The 21,679-nt window shown below is 42.5% G+C and overlaps 2 protein-coding genes across 6 annotated transcripts in view; one reads left to right on the top strand and one right to left on the bottom strand.

The window, feature by feature from the left end:
• The window catches only part of WIPF3 (WAS/WASL interacting protein family member 3), a 59,326-nt gene extending 53,529 nt beyond the window's left edge, over positions 1-5,797 (top strand). For all 5 annotated transcript variants that reach the window (XM_084618793.1, XM_084618794.1, XM_084618796.1 and 2 more), the window contains exons 6-8: positions 1,429-1,584; positions 2,539-2,640; positions 4,295-5,797. In XM_084618793.1, coding sequence (XP_084474919.1) covers positions 1,429-1,584; positions 2,539-2,640; positions 4,295-4,335 — 299 coding nt within the window. In that variant the 3' untranslated portion in view covers positions 4,336-5,797. The remainder of the gene's footprint in view (positions 1-1,428; positions 1,585-2,538; positions 2,641-4,294) is intronic.
• Positions 5,798-13,822: 8,025 nt separating this feature from the next.
• SCRN1 (secernin 1) overlaps positions 13,823-21,679 on the bottom strand; it is a 58,954-nt gene continuing 51,097 nt past the window's right edge. Inside the window, exons 7-9 of the mRNA XM_084620038.1 lie at positions 20,821-21,001; positions 14,476-14,635; positions 13,823-14,139 (exon numbers count right to left, since the gene is read on the bottom strand). Coding sequence (XP_084476164.1) covers positions 14,477-14,635; positions 20,821-21,001 — 340 coding nt within the window. The 3' untranslated portion in view covers positions 13,823-14,139; position 14,476. The remainder of the gene's footprint in view (positions 14,140-14,475; positions 14,636-20,820; positions 21,002-21,679) is intronic.

Genomic DNA, 21,679 nt, shown 5'->3' with positions numbered 1-21,679 from the left:
GGGTCATTGTCTGCTAACTACCTGTTACGGAAGGCCAGGATCAAAGGGCCTGAGCTGTATTTAAAAAAACAAAACAAGAAAAACCTGATCTGGCCAGCCTGGGTTCTGGATATAAGATAGATGAACTTCTAACCATGGGGAAAACCTAGTTGTAGGTTTCGAAAGACTAAACCTACCAGAGCCTTAGTTTGGAGTTGGGGATGATCTCTTGGTAGGCTTTTTAGCATGCATGTAAGTTTTTATTGTTTTGTTGTTTTCTCCGTCATGCTTTTACCTCAACCATAAATGTGGTTGCTTATAACTGTGGAAAATACTCTGATCATGGCCCCCTGAGAGAAAGCAAAGCACAGGTACTGGCCTTTTTTAGCAGTCTGGCTTGCTGAAGATATGCCCGTGTAAAGCAGGGAGCTGTGCAGCCATAAAATCCCTGGTCAGCAGAGTGAGAGGCAGGTTTCTGCTCTGGAGAGGTGACAGCAGAGAACTGGAACCCTAAAGGGGGTGCCCTTTGTGGACCCTGGAGGGGGAGTACAGGAGCAGTTACCCTGAAACTGTGACACACGGGGGCAGTGTGTGTGATCTATGACTGTGTGAATTTCCATAAGTGCCAACAGCAGTGAAAGAAGTGTAGAAGGGCAAAGCACAGTCTTTATGGGAAAGGAACAGTGATGAGAAAGACAGGAAAATGAGTTATGAACAACTCAAGAGAAGGCAGATAGTTGAGCTGCCTTTCTCTACCTAGCGCAACACTGAAGAGTGGACAAAGGCAAAGCTAATCAACTTGCTGTATTCTGATGAGGAAGAGGAATCATAGTTCAGGTTCACAAAGAAAATCCAGCCCAGGAGAAATCTTAGAACCAATTCCTTGGAGAGAAGCAGGGAAGAGGTTGATAGAAACATCCTCCATGTTCCATCCAGACCAAATGCATCATTGCAACAGGGATTGGGGACAGATATACGGGCAGACTGAGAGGATATAGGTGGAGAGGGGCAGACTGCATCTGGAAATCCAGCTGCTTGTAGACCAGAAGTGCCAGTTGGAAAAAATATGAAATTGGGTTTGTGAGATTGAGAAATATGCAGCTCCCCATAATAAAAACCAGCTAAAGGGTATAGGCTGAACCTTACATATGGATGTGTAGATAGCGCAATTAATTGACTATATATTTTTTTTAAAGCTAAGGGAAACACCTTTTAAATATAATGGGTCAGGTATTCAGAGATAGTGATAAGTATAGAATAGATCCAAGCATTACTGCTGTAGTGATTCTAACATGACAGCTATAAAAGTATCCTCTTACCATGGTGCCATTTGGCTTTGAACTAAACATTGTGTCAGGTCTAAAGTCCAATCAGTTCATTTTTCAAAGGAATGTCTTAAGAACTCATTCATCCATTACTGTATCTTTGTGCTGTCTGCTTCTTTTTAAGTAAGCCACACTGGAAAGTTAATTCCACCTCCGCTGCCTCCAGCAAGATCACCATCAACTGAGCTTACAAGCAAGTGTCCATATACCCAAGTTTCATCCTGGCCAGCTGCACGTGAGCCCTTTCCACAGCACAGAAATGGAAACATGCACATCCTTGGTAATATTTTCTAAATTAAACTTCTTTGCTATACTTGAAAGATTTCTACACAAAAGCCTGATAAATATACATCCTACCAAAAACCTCTCACGCAAATCTTACAGTAACTGTGAAAGTCCAGGGTGCATGAAGTCCACTGTGAAAAAGCAGTATAACTAGAGATAGAGAGATGCTCTGTAGTGTTCCTCTGTAGAAGAGCCTTATACAACAACAAAGTTATAACTTCTCATTAGGTTTTTGGACTATCTGATAGAATAGAAAAGTAGACACCTGCTATAAAATTCTACAGGACAGTGCAAAATGCTATACAAAAGTAATAACTGTCTATTAAATTATATTGGGTTTAGAGTAATATCTACAGAAGCCTAGTGGTTTCATCCCCATTAAATTCTATAGGACAGAGGTTCCCAAGGACACTTTTTTTGGTGAGTTGGCTGTTTGGTCTTATCTTTGTTTCTAGCTGCTTCATTACTCTAAAGCCAGGTCAGAATACATCAAATACTGTCCTAACCAGAGCTGTCCCTAGGGTATGGCAAATCGGGGTGACCACTCCGGGCCCTGCGCTTTGGGGGCCCGCGGGCCGGCGCGATTGCCCAGCGTGGTCAGTCCCAGAAGTGACTGATTCGTCACTTCTGCCCCAGGCTCCCCCTTCAGGACGGCCCTGGTTCTAACATCATAAAAAATTGCTGTGATTGCCAGAGGCATGTTATATGATTAGTATTGGGATGGTGCAGTTGTGAACAAAAAAGGGGTGATTAACCAGATAATCCCACTTAAGATGGAGTTTTTCCACAGCATGAACCACTGTAAACGTCACTGGGATATCAGTCAGGCACTTCAACTGTAATAGTTAACTGCCTCATCAATTTTTTTCCAGTGGTAACCCAGCTTTGTTAATGGTGGCCAGAGTTTATTTTCCAGGTAATAGACAACTTTTTTTTTTTAATTCTCCAGATGAGTTTGAATCTAAGTTTACTTTTCATTCTGTGGAAGAATTCCCCCCTCCTGATGAATTCAAGCCATTTCAGAGAATTTATCCCAGCAAGGCATCTAGAGGTAAGTATTGAAAAATCTTGTACAAGCATGACAGGATTAAAGCTGTTTTTCCAACATAGTTAAAAATGTCAATGTGAATATAAATTAAGTAACACTGGGCAACAATTTAGTGTTAAATTATGATTGAGTTGCTAGGATATCATGACAGGTTTCAGAGTAGCAGCCGTGTTAGTCTGTATTCGCAAAAAGAAAAGGAGGACTTGTGGCACCTTAGAGACTAACCAATTTATTAGAGCATAAGCTTTCGTGAGCTACAGCTCACTTCCTCAGATGCATATCGTGGAAACTGCAGCAGGCTTTATATATACACAGAGAATATGAAACAATACCTATTCCCACCCCACTGTCCTGCTGGTAATAGCTTATCTAAAGTGATTTCCAGCACAAATCCAGGTTTTCTCACCCTCCACCCCCCCACACAAATTCACTCTCCTGCTGGTGATAGCCCATCCAAAGTGACAACTCTTTACACAATGTGCATGACAATCAAGCTGGGCTATTTCCTGCATAAATCCAGGTTCTCACATCCCCCCACCCCCATACACATACACCCCCATACACATACACATGTGTATGGGGGTGGGGGGATGTGAGAACCTGGATTTATGCAGGAAATAGCCCAGCTTGATTGTCATGCACATTGTGTAAAGAGTTGTCACTTTGGATGGGCTATCACCAGCAGGAGAGTGAATTTGTGTGGGGGGGTGGAGGGTGAGAAAACCTGGATTTGTGCTGGAAATCACTTTAGATAAGCTATTACCAGCAGGACAGTGGGGTGGGAATAGGTATTGTTTCATATTCTCTGTGTATATATAAAGCCTGCTGCAGTTTCCACGATATGCATCTGAGGAAGTGAGCTGTAGCTCACGAAAGCTTATGCTCTAATAAATTGGTTAGTCTCTAAGGTGCCACAAGTCCTCCTTTTCTTTTTAGGATATCATGATATACTTTCAGTGTTACTGTTATAATGAATCCCAAAGATAGGATTCATTGTCTTTTGTTATAAAATGTTTCTAGAAAAAGACGAAACAGTAACGTGTGCTGACATGCCACCAGTTTAATTGTATTCATTACATTATTTAAGTAGGAAGCTCTTAAGTTAAAAATATTAGGTAAACAGACTTAGCATGGTCTTGACTCAGCCTTAATGTGTTCATGAACAGGTGATGTCAGAAATGAACTGTGGTTTAATACTGAACCTGTAATCACTATATACGAATATAAAAGACAGTTCCAAGATTTCAAACCTGAGTGCTTAAAGTTGCATCCTAACTCTATATTTTGGCACCTAGATAAGAATGACAGATTCTCAGAAGCACCAATACGCTGGGAGATACAGATGCTCAGCCTTTGAAAATCATATCACTGTGTTTTGGGAGCACAACTTCACCCACCCAGCTTTGAAAATAGGCATTTTAAAAATAGATAAATAAAATCACACAAGTTCCTATCCTAACTGTCCAAGCTACTATTTGTATAGATCCCATGGGTTCTGTATTATGTTAGACAACTCCCTACCCCCGAAATCTTCATGCTGGCACTACTTTTCTTAGACTGGTTCCGGTTTCTGTACAGGGGCATTGCATGATGTACTGTAAGCATATACAGAAACAATGGACATCCTGTAATAGATGGTATCCTATGTATCTTATAGATACCCCTACAAATCCTCCACTAAGAACACATGTGAGATGAGAAGATCCCTCTAACAGATCTCTGGTGCAGAACTACACAGGAGGGTGAAGATAACAAGATAATGTATGAAACAGAGGAGGTTTTGTTAAATGAGTAGAGATTATATTTTAACAATCAAATGATGCAGCATCACTGATTTGATATTTTTAACTGGAAAAAAGAAAATACTTTAATTATGCATTCTCTGAACTAGCCTAGTCATCGTATGGCAATAGAGGAGAGTGCTGGCACAGGCTTTTAAATGATTGTTGTTTACTTCAGGAATTTTTAAAACCAAGCACCATGAGATTTGAATTCTTTAGTAGTGGTCATTATGTAATTCTCATTCAAATCATCATCAAGATATCATCTCAAACAGTATTCCATGCATTACTCATATTTTTCTTCCTCATCTTTTAAATATTTTTAGTATTCCCCCAAAGAGCTCTAATTATATTTACAGGAGTTTTCAATTAGCTATCTGACAATAAGATACTCTATATATTGTATGGTTTTTGGCATGACTTTATAATCTCATTGTAAGTTACTTTGCTGCCTGTTTCCTACCTACCGCCACCCCTCCCCCCCGCAACCCGCTGCAAAATGGCCTCTTCCTCAATATTACCACAGAGGGGTCCATAATTACAGGGATCTATTGGTCAAACATATATATATATATATATATATAGGCAGGAAAAAGGGGCTGCGGACACCACTGCACGCAGTACGCTACTCTCTCTCTCAGGTTTGCTAGTGGGTGTACCTGTCAGAAGGGAATGAGCTGGAACATGACTACCTGGGCTGGACTGCCTAACAGCATTGTCATGCATTAGCAAATAAGGCAAAGCTTTTCCAAAGTGTTTCTCCTCGGTCAGAAAGCAAAACTGGGATGAATGCATTTGCCAGCATGTGTGTGTACAAGGGCACAGCTGGACCATCATGTCGCTAACATGTGACCCTTTTGTACAGTATAGATTTTCTCTTTAAATACTGCTTATTGCTGCTGCTAGCCAGGAGCCCACCTGCCACTTGTCTGACAGGCTTTCTAGACATTGTCATTCCCTCACCCCCCATAATCCCCAACATGCCCCTCTCCAGTTAGCTAAAGAAGCATGTAATAGCTAAATACTAGAAAGACGACAACTGGTATTGCTCATTCTCACCAATCTCCTTTGAACAGCTCTGCAGGCAATTGCCAGAAGTCTTCCTTCATTTATATGCTCCATGCAGCTCTTTTCACTCAATGCGAGCTGTGAAGGGCTGTAGTCTGGAACTGCAGATTGATTCCCAAGATACCTCAGTTTGCCACAGGTGCCAAAAACTCTCCTCCCCTTTCTGCCAGTTGCCAGGGTAGCTGACAGGGTGGCGAGCTCATGCAGGTTACCTTAATTACCTCACTGGAAATCAGACTTTTCCTTGCAGGTGCATCCATAGGTTGGCTTGTCTCTGGCTTAAAGTTATACAATAAAAATGGCCAGGTTAAGAGTGCTTCAGTCAGTCTTTTAATTCATGTGTTGTTTCCCTTGGAGACTCAATTTCAGGACCCTGGTCCTGAGTTCCCACAAAGTAGCTTTAATCTCTTGTTTTTCAAGAGCCCAGGAGTGTGGGGGTGCCTGAAATCATTCCAGAGGTTCTGCACTCTGGCAGGCAGCTTCTCATTAATCCTCTTCTTTCCAGGGGAGCAGTGGCTGCTTAGCTAAACAGAACTGATTTTGCAAGCAGTAGCCAGGAGGGGGAGCAGCAGCCTGCAGATCAGAGAAGGGAGGTAGGAAACTCTCCCTGGTAGGCTAGAAAGGGATCAAGAGTCTGGCTTCCATTTCAGTACAGACCTTGTGGGCAGGAGACAACCTGGACCCCTCCCTAGGTTAGCAGAGGTGGTAGTGATCTCCAAGGGAGGAAACTCAAATATGGAGCCAGAGCAGGGTAGATTTTAGGAGGATGGCTAGATTTGATGGTGGGGGCTGGGGAAAGCTGATGGCATTATGACTATTCAAATATGCATATGAAATTAAAGCCTTATTTGCATAAACTCTGCAGCATCCCAAATTGCAAATCTAGCAGGTATGTTAAATCCAGTTTAGGGGTGTAGTTCTTCCCCTTTGCTGTCTATCTCTGGATAGTGTCTTTCTCTGCAAAGTTAGCTAGTAGCCTTGTCACCACCACCTAAATACTAAGGAAGGCAGAACTGGTCATGCCCTTGTAACTAGCTGGACTTTAAGGACATCAGGTAAAGAAGATCCCAGCAACTCTGCTGTGAACAATTGGGGGTGGGGAAGTTGTTCACACGGTGCCTGACTGGTCAACAAAAAGAAGGTAACTGTGTGTGGAATCATTCATGGATGGATAAGTGGGCTGCAGGTTCCTACTTATGCTTAATATACTACCCCCCTGCCCCCCGAAGGGCTTGGGACCAGATTCATCAGTGAACTCTAGCAATTGGACAGCTACTTTGCATTGCTGGAGCCACTGACCACAGCAGTGAATCTGGCCCTGAGTCTGATGGGATAGAGGAAGTACAGAGTGAGGTTCTGGAGCTACTGAATTATCTCTTGGAAGAACAACTTTTCCAGCTGTAGAATGCAGCAGCACCATAGGGCTTCTGAAACGTAATACCCTCCTGGCTCTTTTTCTTGCCTGTACTGATCTCTTAATAAATAGTTTGCCTGTGTGTGTGACATATTGAAAAATAAATGCTGTCACCAGTATTGTAATTACAATAGTTAACTGTGCTTGAGCATATAAAATATAATAGTCAAATTTAGGTAGGCATCAACATGGGCATTGCATCTTTTCTTACAGAAAGTCTAATATGAGGCTATTCAGGAATAGTATTCTGCTACAGTATTATTGGCATTGTGCATTAAAAGCAAATGTGGAGTATGATTTCTTGCCTATTCTCATCTGTACTGGACCCTGTAATACTGTGCAGCAAATATTTTATAAGGATTTCTAAAACAATAAAGTGTCTTTGTAGATTAGTTCCTCCTTTGTACTTTAACTTGTGTGCATTAAATGGAGAAGGGGTTTTGGGCAGCAGGCTCCAGTGCTGGGACTTCAGTAGCCTGGCTGTGTTGCCCTGGGCTCCAACCATAGGGTGGCAGGTACTGACTCCCACTCCCCTCCACCCCCCCCCAAAAAAAATCCAGCCATGCAGCCCTGGCAGGGCTTCAGCCCCTGGTTCTGGCCCCCAACTCTGTCTTGGTTTCTGGCCAGGCAGTGGCAGATGCTGGCCCCAGGCACTGAGCCGCAGCAGGCTTTAACCATGGGGCTTCGGGATCTGGCTGCAAGGCTTCTGCCTCTGGAACCCAGTTCTGGCAATGCAGTAGCAGGTGTGGGTTCTGGTCCTGGCCTCCGGCTGCACAGTGGTAGGCGGTGGCCCCCAGCCATGTGGCAGCAGGCTCCGACTGTAGGGCGTCAGGTGCCAACCCTTGGCTCAGCCATGCAGTGGCAGGTGCTGACCCCCAGTTCCGGCAGTGTGGCCCTGGCGCTGATCCCCTGCCCCAGCTGCTTGCACTGACCGACAGATCTGGTCCTGGCCTCCGGCTATGCAGCAGCCGGTGCTGACCCCAGACCGCTCAGCAGCAAGCGCTGGCTCCAGCTACACGGTGGCGGGCGTGGACTCCTGGCTCCAGCCACGTGTTCTGGCCGTGGACAGACTCTGGACTCTGACCACAGCTCCAGCTGTGAAGCAGCAGGCTCTAATCTCTGGCTCCAGCCACACAGCTCCTCTCCCTGGCTCTGCCCTGGTAACATGGCAGCAGACACCAACCCCTGGCTCTGACTATGCAGCAACAGGGCTCAACCACCACCCCCATCGTCCCTGGACCCTGCTGCCTCCCCTGATCTGCATCCATCCCACCATCATCGCTGAGCCCTGGGGCTTGCGGAGAAAAGTGATATTAACAAACACATGCAAGTAACACTTTTCACAGCCTCCCAGGTAGCTACTAAGTATGCTGTGAAAAGTGATATTAGCAATCACTTTTCACAGTATTTTCATTAAGTCTACAATATACCCCTCCATATATAAATTATTTGGATGTGTATCTGTGCCTATTTAATTGTTCCTAAATTTAATTATTTTTTTAGGGAAAGTGTCAGTGAGGCCACTAGCGAGAGTTAGTGGCCGCACTCTGAGGCCACCAAAAATTTTGTTTTGATAACCCAGGCACTAGATGGTGCCTCATGGAAGCTAGCCAATAGGAGGTCCCAATCCCCACCCCTCTGCAGTAGACATCTAAGTCTGGGCTGCAGGGGGGTACCTTGCGATTCTCAGCTGCCACCCCCTTTTTTTGGAGTTAGATGCCTATGCCACTTCAGGTAAGTGTGGGAGGAGGAGGAGGGAACCTGCCTCTAACTTTGGTTAGGATACTAATTTAGGAGATCGGAAAAACCTGGTTGAAGCCACCTTCCCTCTGAGAAGGAGAAGGCCTTTGAACAGGCGTCTGCCACTTTTCCAGGGGGCTAGTCTGAGAGGGCCACTTCTCTCTCTCCTCTTGAAGCTGTTCCACTGTGGATAAAATATTTTTAAAAAGTCACTGGAGCAGGGGCAGTGGCTTCTAGGTCTCCCATGTGATTTCTCTAGCAACCACGCTACAGTGAGTCTTGTGCTTGCACACACTGTTGTTGGCCCAATACCTTTTTCTTTTTAAAATTATCTACAGTGGAACAGCTTCAAGAGGATGGATTAAGGAAATACCACATCAGACTATCCCACAGTCCAGGGATCTCCCAGATCTCAGCTGAGTTCCCTAGCTAGTGGGCTAAAAGTTGAGGGAGTTGTCCTTGCTCCCCCTAGTCAGTTTGTCTAGGCCTGCCTCTTGGGGTCCGAGTGGGTGCTGTGACAGCTGAGCAGAGGTTTTTGTGAATGGCAGGATCCCTAAATCTGGGGTTTAAGTGCTTAAATCCTTTCCTGAATCTAGCCTTAATTATTTAAAATTCCTCTGTATCCAAACCTTCATCCCACTACATTTTTATACAACACATGGTGCTGGCTGACTTTTTACACATCTGAACACATGGAAAGTGTGGGAGAAAGTGGATGTTGACTATCAGAGCCTGAGGTAGCAGGGAACTTTGACTCCATGTGCTGAACTACATTGTTGTGCTGGTAAATTAAATTTAGAAATTTAAAAAATATGGATGATACGAACACATAGGGTACCCCCACAAAACTAAATTCTTTTCACTACTCTACAGTGTGATGGTTCAGCATCCATGACTATTTGAGTGCTTGATGCTTCTGCCCAGTCAGTAAGGCACTGACTCAACAAACAATCTAAATCCGTAACTAAAGAGGGTATTGCTTTCTCCAGTATTATGGGAGAAGTGTATGCGGTGATGGTACACACAAGAGAGGGTCTCAACCTCAGCCCTTTATATAATATCACTACTATGCATGAAGGTAAGGGCCAGAGAGCACTTGGCTCAAAGGGACTTTGCAGGGGGAAATTTTTTGTACAAAATAACTTAGTACCTGGCTCATGGTGCTGAATTTATTTATTAATTTTGCCAAACAGTAGTTCCCAGAAGATATGTAATTCCCACAAGATGACTGCAAAACTCTACTTATTAGTTCCCACAAGAAAATTAGCCCAAGCTTTGCAGTGCCTTGGTTCAGTCTGAAGGCATACATCTTGACACACCCCCAGACAGGGAACAGGGCTGATGTGTGCAAATAGCTGCATGAAATGGTGGGCATAGCTTCAGAGAACAATACAAAACAGTGCACTCTCTTTAAAGTAGACATCTTTATTCCCTGCCCCCTTTGGCTCAACATAGCTAAGCCCAAATTCAGCATAGATGTGAAACAATGCCACTGTGCCACCCACTCCACTGGCTTTGAGGTTTAGTGTCTTTATCCTGCAAGCATTAAGCAAATCAGCACACATATTTTAATTTACAACATACTGTGTTTCACATAATGCTTGTACTAAGCCTGCCCTGAATGATGCTGACAAGAGCTTGAGTTTGGACAATCATGGTACATCTACACAACAAATGGCAGCCTGCAGCCATGAGTCTAAGCCTGGGTTGACAGACTTAGGCTTGCACTATGCTACTATAAATAGCTATGTTGACGTTCATGCTCAGGCTCTGAAGTCTAGGGTTGGGGTTCAGAGCCTAAGCTCTAGCTTATGCTGCAATATCTACACAGGTGTCTTTAGCACTGGAGCACAAGTCCAAGGTCTGTTGCCCCAGTCTCAGAGATTCTATGCCACAGGCTGTGAGATAAACCCTTGGAGGCCCCAATCCTGCAAGTGACTTCATGTAGGCGCATCCCTGAACCACACCAAGGCCCACTGAAGTCAAGAGAATTCAAGAAGCACAGCATTCTGTCCATAGTCAGTAAGTTGCAGGAGCAGAGCCTTAATGTGTAAGAATGAGAACACTAGCATTTTCATCTCAGTTGCGTGCTTTTAGAGCAGAAGACGTCTCCCTTCTAAGCAGAACTCCTGTCTTAGAACTAGAGAGGAGCCAAGTGCAATATCTGGTTTCAGAAATTAGATTTTGCCTTTTTTTAAACCATGGCTGCAGTACACAGAGTGCACTAACAGAAGCAAGATAGAGGAGGAACTTTTTAAAAAAAAAAAAAAACCACAAGGCTCTCGAGACATTTTACTTATTTAAGTGGACCAGCTCTTCAGTGAATCAGTATATACTCTTATTTCCAAGAGCATATACTTACATTAGTTTTATTTACCACAACACTGCAATCATTTACACCTAGGCAATATAGAACATGATTACACACACCAAATTAGTTACTATGTAAGAGAATCCAACACACTAGCGCAAAAGGCACAATAAGCACTGCCTGCCTGCATTTCCCCTAATGCACAAGCCTGTCTAGCCAGTTGCTGGTATTCCATGGTTTAGGTATAGTTTTATTTATAATCTCTATTGACTATATGAAATGGTTGACACTGTCATTCAGTATCACATTTTGAGACCGTGTGTGCTAAAGAATGTTCCTTTCATCTTTATTTTATTTCAGAATCTGACAAGCAAACTTTAAACTCCAGTCAGTCATTACTTGGCTACGTTTCCATTACATTTACCTTGCTTTGGCAGCACACATATTTGTATTATATATTCTGCTGAATACTGGCCTCTTTGGCACTTCTTAAATTATGGATGCAATTTTTTTGACTATGCACAATACTGCTTTGGCTGTTTTAAATCGCTGATGATTCAATGTACAGCAGCTGTGGCAAAATGGCCAATGTTGTTTTGGTGGGTCCCATGCTTTTCTTGGCAGGGGGGCTAGGACACCACCCCTTGCCCTTGCTGTTGGGGCATCAAGGGCCCCACTAGTGGCCCTGGAAGGTGGTAGAGGAGGGAAGTGGGTCTGGGTTTGCTCCTTACTCTAAGCCCCAGCCCCTCCCAACCCCTACAAGTTTCTTACCCTCAGTCCTTGACACTAGGAGAGGAAGTCTCCCTTCCTCCAGTTCTCAGCAACAGGGAGGAAGCAGGGAGGTTTTATTAGGTTTCTGACAGGCCTTAACTGACTACAGGTGCTCCTATTAACCTGCAGTAACCTTTCCTTTTCTACAGGGAACCACACCGTAATTAGGCTAGGGCTTATATATCTCCCCTCTCCCACAGCTCCCTGGCTCTGCTGTATTGCACAGCATATTAAAAGAATTACAGAAACACACTATAAAATATGGTTATTATAGCTATTTCATGCACTACAAAATGGTAAAACATCATAGTACACAGTGGCTCACCTCTGAACAGTTACTGAGGTTACTTGGATACTTTGTATAGTGGCCACTGTCTTACACTTGGAGTGGCAGCTATGCTGCCTAAGAGACATGTTCAATGTTACCTACAAAGTCAAGGGCATGGAATGTAGGACTCCTAGAAAGGTGTGGATCACCTCTGTCCTGTTTCCATTTGAAGCAAGTTGGAATTATAGTACTTATGGAAGAAGGGAGGTAAATTCAAAAAACAAAGACACATAAAAAACCCAAAAGGGGATACAAAGAGAATTAAAGGGGAAGAGCAATAACAATCAGAAAATCAGTTTGAGCCCAGATGTATTTCACTGGCAGATCTTTTTGAAATCGTATTCTACAAAAGCCTGGATTAATACTGTTGTTTGAGGAGATCTGATAAAGCCACTACAGGAGTTTAACAGAAAGCAAGTAAATTGAAGGCATTATTTTATGGCTGTAGAGGCTTTGTGTAGCCACAGCATAAATATAGACTTACGTGTCTGCTGAATGGATTTAGAGCTGCAAGTGGCAGATGAAGCATTAGTAAAAACTTCCTTAAACTGTGTTTGTAAGATGTTTGATGCTGATTCCAAGCATCCGAGAGCTACATATTTTCTAGGGGTTGGGTGCAGCCCCCAAACACACTGTCAGTATCAAAAGGGTGGTAAACTGATGCTCCCCTTCCGAGAAACTTCAGTGGGGACTTCTCTTCTCAATCATCAACCTCCCTCCAAAAGAAAAACTGGTTTGTTCATGCTGCTGCAATATTTCAATGGGTGGGAAATAACACCTTGTCTCCACCCAGCTCTAATATTGTCCCTCGTGTCATGAGTTAAGAAGGTTCCTTGATCAAAGCTCACTCTCTGCACTGGGTTAACTTCTTAAAGTGAAGGAGTTATGGCAAGAGCACATGAAAAGTAGATAATCACTGGAGTCACATGAATCCAAATATGAATACAGTGGGTAAAATGGTGTTTGAATGCTGATGAAAAACTGCAAATAAACCATTTGTATCCTCCTCCCTGCAGAGTGTAAGGGAGTAACATTCAGATCTTAGCTTCGCTGTGAATTTGTGCCTTGCAAGGACTAAGCAACAGTTCAGTCATGATCGTTTCCTTTTCCTTGTACTAAATAAGTGGAGATTTCCTCCGGGTGTAAAGAGCACATACCATTTGGAGAACTCACAGAATTGTCTTTCATATGGCAATACGGTCCCCCAGCCAGACTGCTGTCCCTAATTTTATTTTCAACACCCAGCCTCTATTGGAACAAAAGAAGTGTTCTGACTGAGCTGTCACTGCATTGCTGTGTCTATCAATGCTGCCTTGGAGTCATTTGATTACACAATGTACCAGGCGCTCCGTTTGATTCTGCCTGCAATACACAGTACTATGAATCTAGGGAAAGGAGAAAAAAAAAACCTACCAGACATCACAAGTGCAATAGTTGTTTTTCCAAGGTATGAACAGATGAGGGCAGCACTGAGCCCTGGGGGGCATGATTCTGCTCATGTGTTCTGGCATAAGTCAGGAGTGGCTCCATTCCAGCCAACAGTGTTACACAAGCAAGCTCAGAACCAGGCCTTATCTCTAATTCAGATGCTGCTGTTTTTGTTTTTAAAACCTCTGTAGTTTCCAATGTGAAGTGGGAAGCGTACACTTACCTGGTGAAATTCTAAGCATTTGAACTTTGCTACCTAGCCTGAGCTATGTAGGGGGAGGGGGAGATAAAAACAAACAAAAACAATTGTTTGCTTTAAAAGATTATATGGAAATTACACTGGATTGAAGTTATTCCTTGTTTTAATTTTTTGTTGCCCAAACAATGAAACATTCTGCACTACATTAGCTGGCATGCACACACGGACCAAACAGTGACTCTCTCCTTTCACTACACACAGAACGGGACCACCGCATGATTGGACAAAGGAAAGCAATTTTGTTAACTCAATATAGCTACTGAGGAACATTTTTCTAGAAAGACAGAAGGCTTTTTGTTTGTTTTCCTCCTGCAAATTCAGCTATGTGGACTGGAGACTATCTTTCAAGGCTCGAAGAACTATAGAGTCTTCTTGTGAAAAGGCTAACGGTGTCCACTGTGGCTGAAATGAGATAACAGTGGTTTAAAATCCACGTACAGCAACAATCAAATGGAAAACTAAGAGAGGCTATAACATTACATAAAGGACAAAGACTTTTGAGACAATCTGTTCAGAGAAGGTATCAAAAGGGAAATAAAGATAATGGAGGCCTGATTCTACAATCATTTAAAGTGGTGTAAACCAGGAGTAACACCACTGAAGTTATACCAGCACAATCAGAATCAAACTAAGTCTTGTATTTATACATCTTATTTATACATGTGCAGATGAGCTGCTTTTCTGACAACTTAGCAGACAATTTAGTTTCTAAATCAAAGTATTAAAACATTTGCTTACTTCACTTGAAGAACTTAATTTCTGTATCGACACAGTCATAGAAAAGGTCTGCTACTTCAGCAGGATCCAGAACCTCTGTACTGGTGAGGATGTCCTCCATAGCTTCTAAGCCTTGTCTTTCAAGGTCTAACATAATCCTCATCAGCTTCTGACCTTTATCCTAAAGGCAAGAAACAGCCAACTTAAAGTACCCATTAAACAAATTCAAGCGACTTTTTACTACTCCTCTCTGCTGGGGGGGCACTTTCACACTATTTGAAAATGTCCCATTCCTCCACCTCCCCCACCCCCGGTACTGATTTTTTTCTTTTTCTATGTTAGTGTGGTAGAACCCGAAGCAAAAATGAAAACAATGGTCTATCATTTAACATGCAGAACAAATAATAGAGACTAGTAATCAAGAAACAACTTTAGTAAAATAGTGAGTAGTAAATTCAAAGGAAATAAGAACGTTAAAGATTGAGCACAGCTTGGGGGATGAAACTTGTATAACTCTGAGAAAAAAGGAGTTTCTTTGATTCATCTCAAGTCTGGAAGCTCATTAACAACAAAAATACTGCAGAACAGCCAGGAGTTCCCGGAAGGATTTTCCAAAACCAGGCACGGGTACAGAGAACAGAATGTAGAACAGTATCCCGCAGAACATCACCCTCTTTACTCTAGGTTTAGTCATGGGATTAAAATTAATGAGTTTGCCCATTTACCTTTTAACCTTTGTATAGTCAAACAGCATCAAAGTGAAAGACAGATCAAACGTTACATCTAAATTACAGAGAAGAAAGATTCTAGCCCGGAATAAGGGCTGCATCTGTGTCAGAAACTGAAAGGTTTACTTGGCTGCTGCTTTTCAACATTTTCTATGTAGAAGGTCCTCTCCAGAAAATATATTGCTTTAGCTAGTTTTTAGCATAAAAGTCCACTTTCAACGTGAGTGTCTGTGAATGGTTGCATCAAGTGGCAGGACTGCTGTGTGTGTTTTGGAACGGACTCCTTGAAAAGAAAATGCCATTTCTATCTTCGTAGACTATTTCACTTATACTGGAAGCTGCAAATGAGATTCTCACACTCAGAAGGACCATTTTTAGCAGGAAGGGTGGCTGGGAGTTTTTTAGGTTTTCTTATTGGTACTCTATAGCTCTTCCCCAGAAGGCTAGAGTCACTTATGTTAAGCTTCAGAGTATCAAGAATCCAAAGTTTCAGCATCATGGGCCCTGGTGAATTTAGTATTTGCTCTTAAGGGTGTTCTAAAATTTCACCTCAGAACACTGAATACTTTTCATACAGAGTGGGCTGACTCAGTCTGACTTTCTTCTTTATTCTCCATGATTTGGAGGTTGGCCTCAAATTAATTTTCCAAATCCACTACCGCCTTTTTTAAAAATTTTAAACGTGGTAACTTAAACTTGTCAAGTTTACCATTTATAATTACTGAAGAAGCCTTCAAGTCACCTTATGTATCAGTTACTTCCATCACCACCATAGGACTGCTGGGCTTTTCTGATTGTGGGTCTATGTGACTCTACAGCTGATAGCAAAAGACTAACAGGTTGAGGTCAGAAAGTTTTAAACAGAAATAGGCTGCTCTGTTTGCTTTTTGGGCTCAGGCCTTTGTGTAAAACAAAAGCAAAACTTTTCTGAGAGAAAATACCATCATTTAAAGCTACAGAACTGGGGTGGGTGTCACTATGTTAAAAGAGGGTTTTCAATAGCCCTTTCCTCTGAAAAATGCACTATGAACAGTCTTTTCCTTTATTAGCTCAATAATCAGAAGGCATGTGTCTAATGAATCTTACAGAAAAAAAATGAACTAGATCTTGTTTCATTCCCTTAACGGATGAGATGGGATGCACTAGGAGAAGATACAATAAATAGGATGTTTTTTCATGATGCATGGCATTTGGTGGAGCCATTGAATTTACCTGGTTGTGCTGATGATGAAATGGGGGAGTCATCAACCTACTGTACATAGTTTGCCAAAATGGCAGATTATTGATTTAATTCAACAGACCAGTGTTTGAATCCTTAGAACACTGGTGCTGATTATAGTTGTCTGCAGCTGCAGACCCCTTCTGTAAGCCCCCTCGAGAAATCGGATCCCCTTTTATCTAACTGGAGGGTTTGCAGTTAAATTCTCCTTCTTAAACTCCACCACTAGGAGTCTGAATTGAGCTGTCAGCAGGAAACCCTGGCTTCTCTTGCTTTCTGCTGAGGACAGACTACTGCTACCCCCTGTACAACATTTGTTCTCATTCTCTGTCAGCTCCTACTCTTCGTTTCCTTGTGCATCAGTGCAGCACAGCAAGAGGGAGAGGAGGCAGTTGGCAGTCTCGCAAGAGAGCATCAGACCATTCCTACACAGGTCTGAGTATGCACCAATGATTTTGGATGGAAGGGTAAAGACCAAGGAGGGAGCCTTGGACAATGGGGAGGAGAGGCTGACATGCTCTATACTGCTAGCCAGTGTGGATTGTAATAATTGGAGCTCTGCTGATGATAGCTACCTACTTCTTTATTCTGCCCTCTTTATTGCGGGTGAAGTGAGAAAGGCATTTCCTTCTGACAATTTTGACCATCTGTAGAGTGGTCCTTTTGTGACTTGCCTGGTTTAAGGTCACTTTCTCCTCAAGGGAAATCTTCTTTCATGGCCTTTACAAGAGTGGACATCTTCGGCTACACAAATTCTGAGGGGACCAATGCTGCTCAACCTGTAGCCCAAAGGGGGTCCACACCACCCAGGGTAAGATGTAGTTATACATGTGATGTTTACCACTCATGTTCCAGCACCATCCGGTATGGGGTACACAGTGCTCTCTGCTGACGGACTTCATGAGCCTCGTCAAGGTTCCTTCCCCACTCTGAACTCTAGGGTACAGATGTGGGGACCTGCATGAAAACCCCCTAAGCTTATGTTTACCAGCTTAGGTTAAAACTTCCCCAAGGTACAAACTATTTTACCTTTTGCCCTTGGACTTTATTGCTGCCACCACCAAGCATCTAACAAATATATAACAGGGAAAGAGCCCACTTGGAAATGTCTTTCCCCCAAAAATCCTCCCCAAACCCTACACCCCTTTCCCAGGGAAGGCTTGATAAAAATCCTCACCAATTTGCATAGGTGAACACAGACCCAAACCCTTAGATCTTAAGAACAATGAAAAAGCAATCAGGTTCTTAAAAGAAGAATTTTAATTGAAGAAAAAAGTAAAAGAATCACCTCTGTAAAATCAGGATAGTAAATACCTTACAGGGTAATCAGATTCAAAACATAGAGAATCCCTCTAGGCAAAACCTTACGTTACAAAAAGACACAAAAACAGGAATATACATTCCATTCAGCACAACTAATTTTATCAGCCATTTAAACAAAACAGAATCTAACGCATATCTAGCTAGATTACTTACTAAGTTCTAAGACTCCATTCCTTTTCTGTTCCCGGCAAAAGCATCACACAGACAGAGAGAACCTTTGTTTCTCCCCCCCTCCAGCTTTCAGAGTTTCTTTCCTCATTGGTCATTTTGGTCAGGTGCCAGCGAGGTTATCCTAGCTTCTTAACCCTTTACAGGTGAAAGGGTTTTTCCTCTGGCCAGGAGGGATTTAATTTAAAGGTGTTTACCCTTCCCTTTATATTTATGACAAGCCTCAACACACCAACCAATGTTAGATACATTCCCTACTAGACAGGATACAGACAGGGCTGTCTCAGTTTGGTAATTTCTAAAAACTTCTTTTTAGAGGGAAAACAAAATTCCTGCTCTGAGGTATAAAAAGCCACTCCATTGCAAGAGATGAGATGTGCAAGACTAACTATAAATGTGAGTTTGTAAAATTCACATTAACAAATATGTGAACACAAACGACTGCTGAAACAGGAATTGCATAAGATGTCATAACTTTAACAAAAAGTTATACATTATGAATCATTCCATGGCATTTTGGGCTGTATAAGTAGGGGCATTGCCAGCAGATCGAGGGACATGATCGTTCCCCTCTATTCGACATTGGGGAGGCCTCATCTGGAGTACTGTGTCCAGTTTTGGGCCCCACACTACAAGACTAATGTGAAAAATTGGAAAACATCCAGCGGAGGGCAACAAAAATGATTAGGGGACTGGAACACATGACTTATGAGGAGAGGCTGAGGGAACTGGGATTCTTTAGTCTGCAGAAGACAAGAATGAAGGGGGATTTGATAGCTGCTTTCAATTACCTGAAAGGGGGTTCCAAAGAGGATGGATCTAGACTGTTCTCAGTGGTAGCAGATGACAGAACGAGGAGTAATGGTTTCAAGTTGTAGTGGGAGAGGTTTAGGTTGGATATCAGGAAAAACTTTTTCACTAGGACGGTGATGAAGCACTGGAATGCGTTACCTAGGGAGGTGGTTGAATCTCCTTCCTTAGAGGTTTTTAAGGTCAGGCTTGACAAAGCCCTGGCTGGATGATTTACTTGGGGATTGGTCCTGCTTTGAGCAGGGAGTTGGACTAGATGACCTCCTGAGGTCCCTTCCAACCCTGATATTCTATGATTCCGACATCTCAGTACTCCGGGATACAGTTCAACCTGTGATATTCCTGCCACAATCCTATTATAATGTGACAAAAGTTTTATAACACATCCCAATAACCAGTAACACCATTCAAAATAACTCTGTATCTTGTGACCAAATATACCGCTGTATTCACACTTGACACACTACTGTAATAATCTTTGTACAAGGTATGCCTTGTAAGATATCATTAGAAAACTCAATTTGCTGGTCAGTATTGTCCTGATAAAATGTGTGCCAACATTGTACGTGAAGCAATAAGAGTCCCCTGTATGATGTTATTAACACATGTTTCAAACCCCACAACTCCACCCAGGCAGTAGGGCAGACCTGACTTAATGAAGGAATGTGTGTTTGCCTTAATGTTCATTTAAGCAGTAAACAGAGTCATCAAGCAAGGAGGGAACACAATGGAAGTTCAAAGACGTGAAAATAACCCAGCAGGGACTATCCTTTCACATAGACTCTGTCTCTGGGTCTCAGCTAGAAATGTTTTTTGAGAGGACAAACTATAAAAAGGAGGGACAAACACCCCAAGAGACTCCCCTCCCTCTTTCCCACCTCATTCTCCACACCTGAAAAGACAAAAAGAAACAACCATTGGACTCTGGGGGATGGGTCTTGACCTGAGAGTTTGGTCAGTAATCTGCTGGAAGCATGTGGCGAGAAAGTTTGCTTTGCAACAGAGTTAGTTTCTTAAGTAGATACTAGTAAGAGTTTTATCTTTACTTTTCTTGTAACCACTTCTGACTTTTATGCCTCATTATTTATACTCACTTAAAATATCTTTGTAATTAATAAACTTGTTTTACTGTTTTATCTAATCCAGTGTGATTAAGTTGAAGTGTCTGGGTAACTCTTTAAGATAATAAACTGGCATGTTATTCCCCTATAGGAACAACAGACAATATATTTATACTGTCCAGAACAGGGCTGGACAGTACAGGACCTACATTTCTGGGGAAAAGATCTAGGACTGGGAATGTGTTGTGGTCACCCTGCAGTATAACCCAGGCTGGTGAGAGCCAGGGTATAGTTGGCAGGCTGCAGTTACACACAAACAGTCAGGGTGTGACTTGCATGCTGGAAGGCTGTTTGTGAGCGGCACAGGTGGGAGCTACATCAGCAAGGCATTGTAAGGTACACAAGGTTGCAAGGCAGAGGTGACACAGCCCCCCACTGATCTGGATTGTGCCCCGCATGTCACATATGTACAATGATTGCCTTTGAAAGTTTGAGGGATTTTATATGAGTTTTTCAGGCTCTTGTAAGTTTCCCTTTGATTCTTTTTAAGGGGCAACTTGGGCAACCTGTCAGTTTTTTGTAAACATCTCTAAACTTTGATAGTGTTCAATAATGCAGCACTTAAAGAAAAAAGCCCACCACCACGCATGAGCCCTATACAGAAGCAGACAACTTTCATCGTTTTAAAATTCTATAAGCTGAGAGTCTGAATAATAAACTCTGCCAACATCTGATGGGAATTTTTTTTTAGTTCCATGTTTACAAAAATTAGTAAGAAAAGAATGCAACCAACCATGGCTAAAATGTTCACTCCTCCATTTTTACTTCTAAGCCTCTATTCAGATTTTTAAGTGGGGGGAACCCCACTAATTTCCTTTTAATTAGATTTAAAAGTTTCGGTGGAAAAAGATTTTACAGAAACTTTTCTAGAAAGAATGAAGCGTAAGTCATGCAAACATACAAATTTTTGTTCCCACAGTCAGCATTTTAGATCCCGGGTGTTTTAGTTTTAAGAAAAAAACCTGTCTCTAAAGGCTCCAGGTCCTAGAGGCTTTACCTGATTATTCTCAGTGACAGATCGGGCCCGCTCATGTGCCTTGTACAGTTCATGTCTCCGGTCAGGCTTCTCCTGGAACCGAGGTCTCTTTTTTACAGGATCATCATCACCAAGAAAAGGCGATTGAACTTTTGGTACTAGTTTGACGTCATCAACGAAGATGAAAGGTTTAAATATGGACCTGAAAGAGATAAGAACCTTATTCACAGGGACATTGTGTATATCACTCAGCAGTATATCCAGGCTACTTTGCCAACAGAGATGCATTGGACAGTATTGCATGTGCATATCTATATTACTGTGGCAGGATGGGGTCAGATATGGCACAAAAATAACCTCTTCTAAAAGAAGGAACACATGCCACAAGAAAAATCCATTTGCTTTCAAAAACACTAGGTCCTGCAAAGCTTTACATATTAACCTCTCTTTCTCCCCCTCCATGTCAGTTTCCCCATTTCTGTGAATTATAGCATTGAGCTTCCTTCCTCTTGATTTTTTTTTTGGGGTGGTGGGAGAAGAGGGTAAATGTTTTGATCATCTTTAAATCCCAAAGTTTAGCCCCATACTACTCTCTTGCTTTCTTTTTTCCTTCATGTTCTCTCATTCCACACTTTAAGTAGTCTGTGGAAGCTGTGCTTAGAGTTTTCAAAGAAATTAACTGGCTCAGAACCAGTCTCCCAACCTAAAACTTCCCAGTGCTCTTACATTTGCACAGCATCAATTTATATGTCAATAAAGCTCTTCACACAATATACATCTTAAGTCCTGCACTCAGTTCAGAATTTCTTTGCTGAAACAAACTGAAGGTGGATATATTTAAAGCCACCCACTTATGAGGGCTAGAGGAAGATTTCTGGCC

The sequence above is a fragment of the Lepidochelys olivacea genome (assembly GCF_965140295.1).
Source record: "Lepidochelys olivacea isolate rLepOli2 genome assembly, chromosome: 2".
NCBI lineage: Eukaryota > Metazoa > Chordata > Testudines > Cheloniidae > Lepidochelys > Lepidochelys olivacea.
Note: the sequence above shows the minus strand (reverse complement) of the source record. Positions and strands in the feature narration are given on the sequence as shown.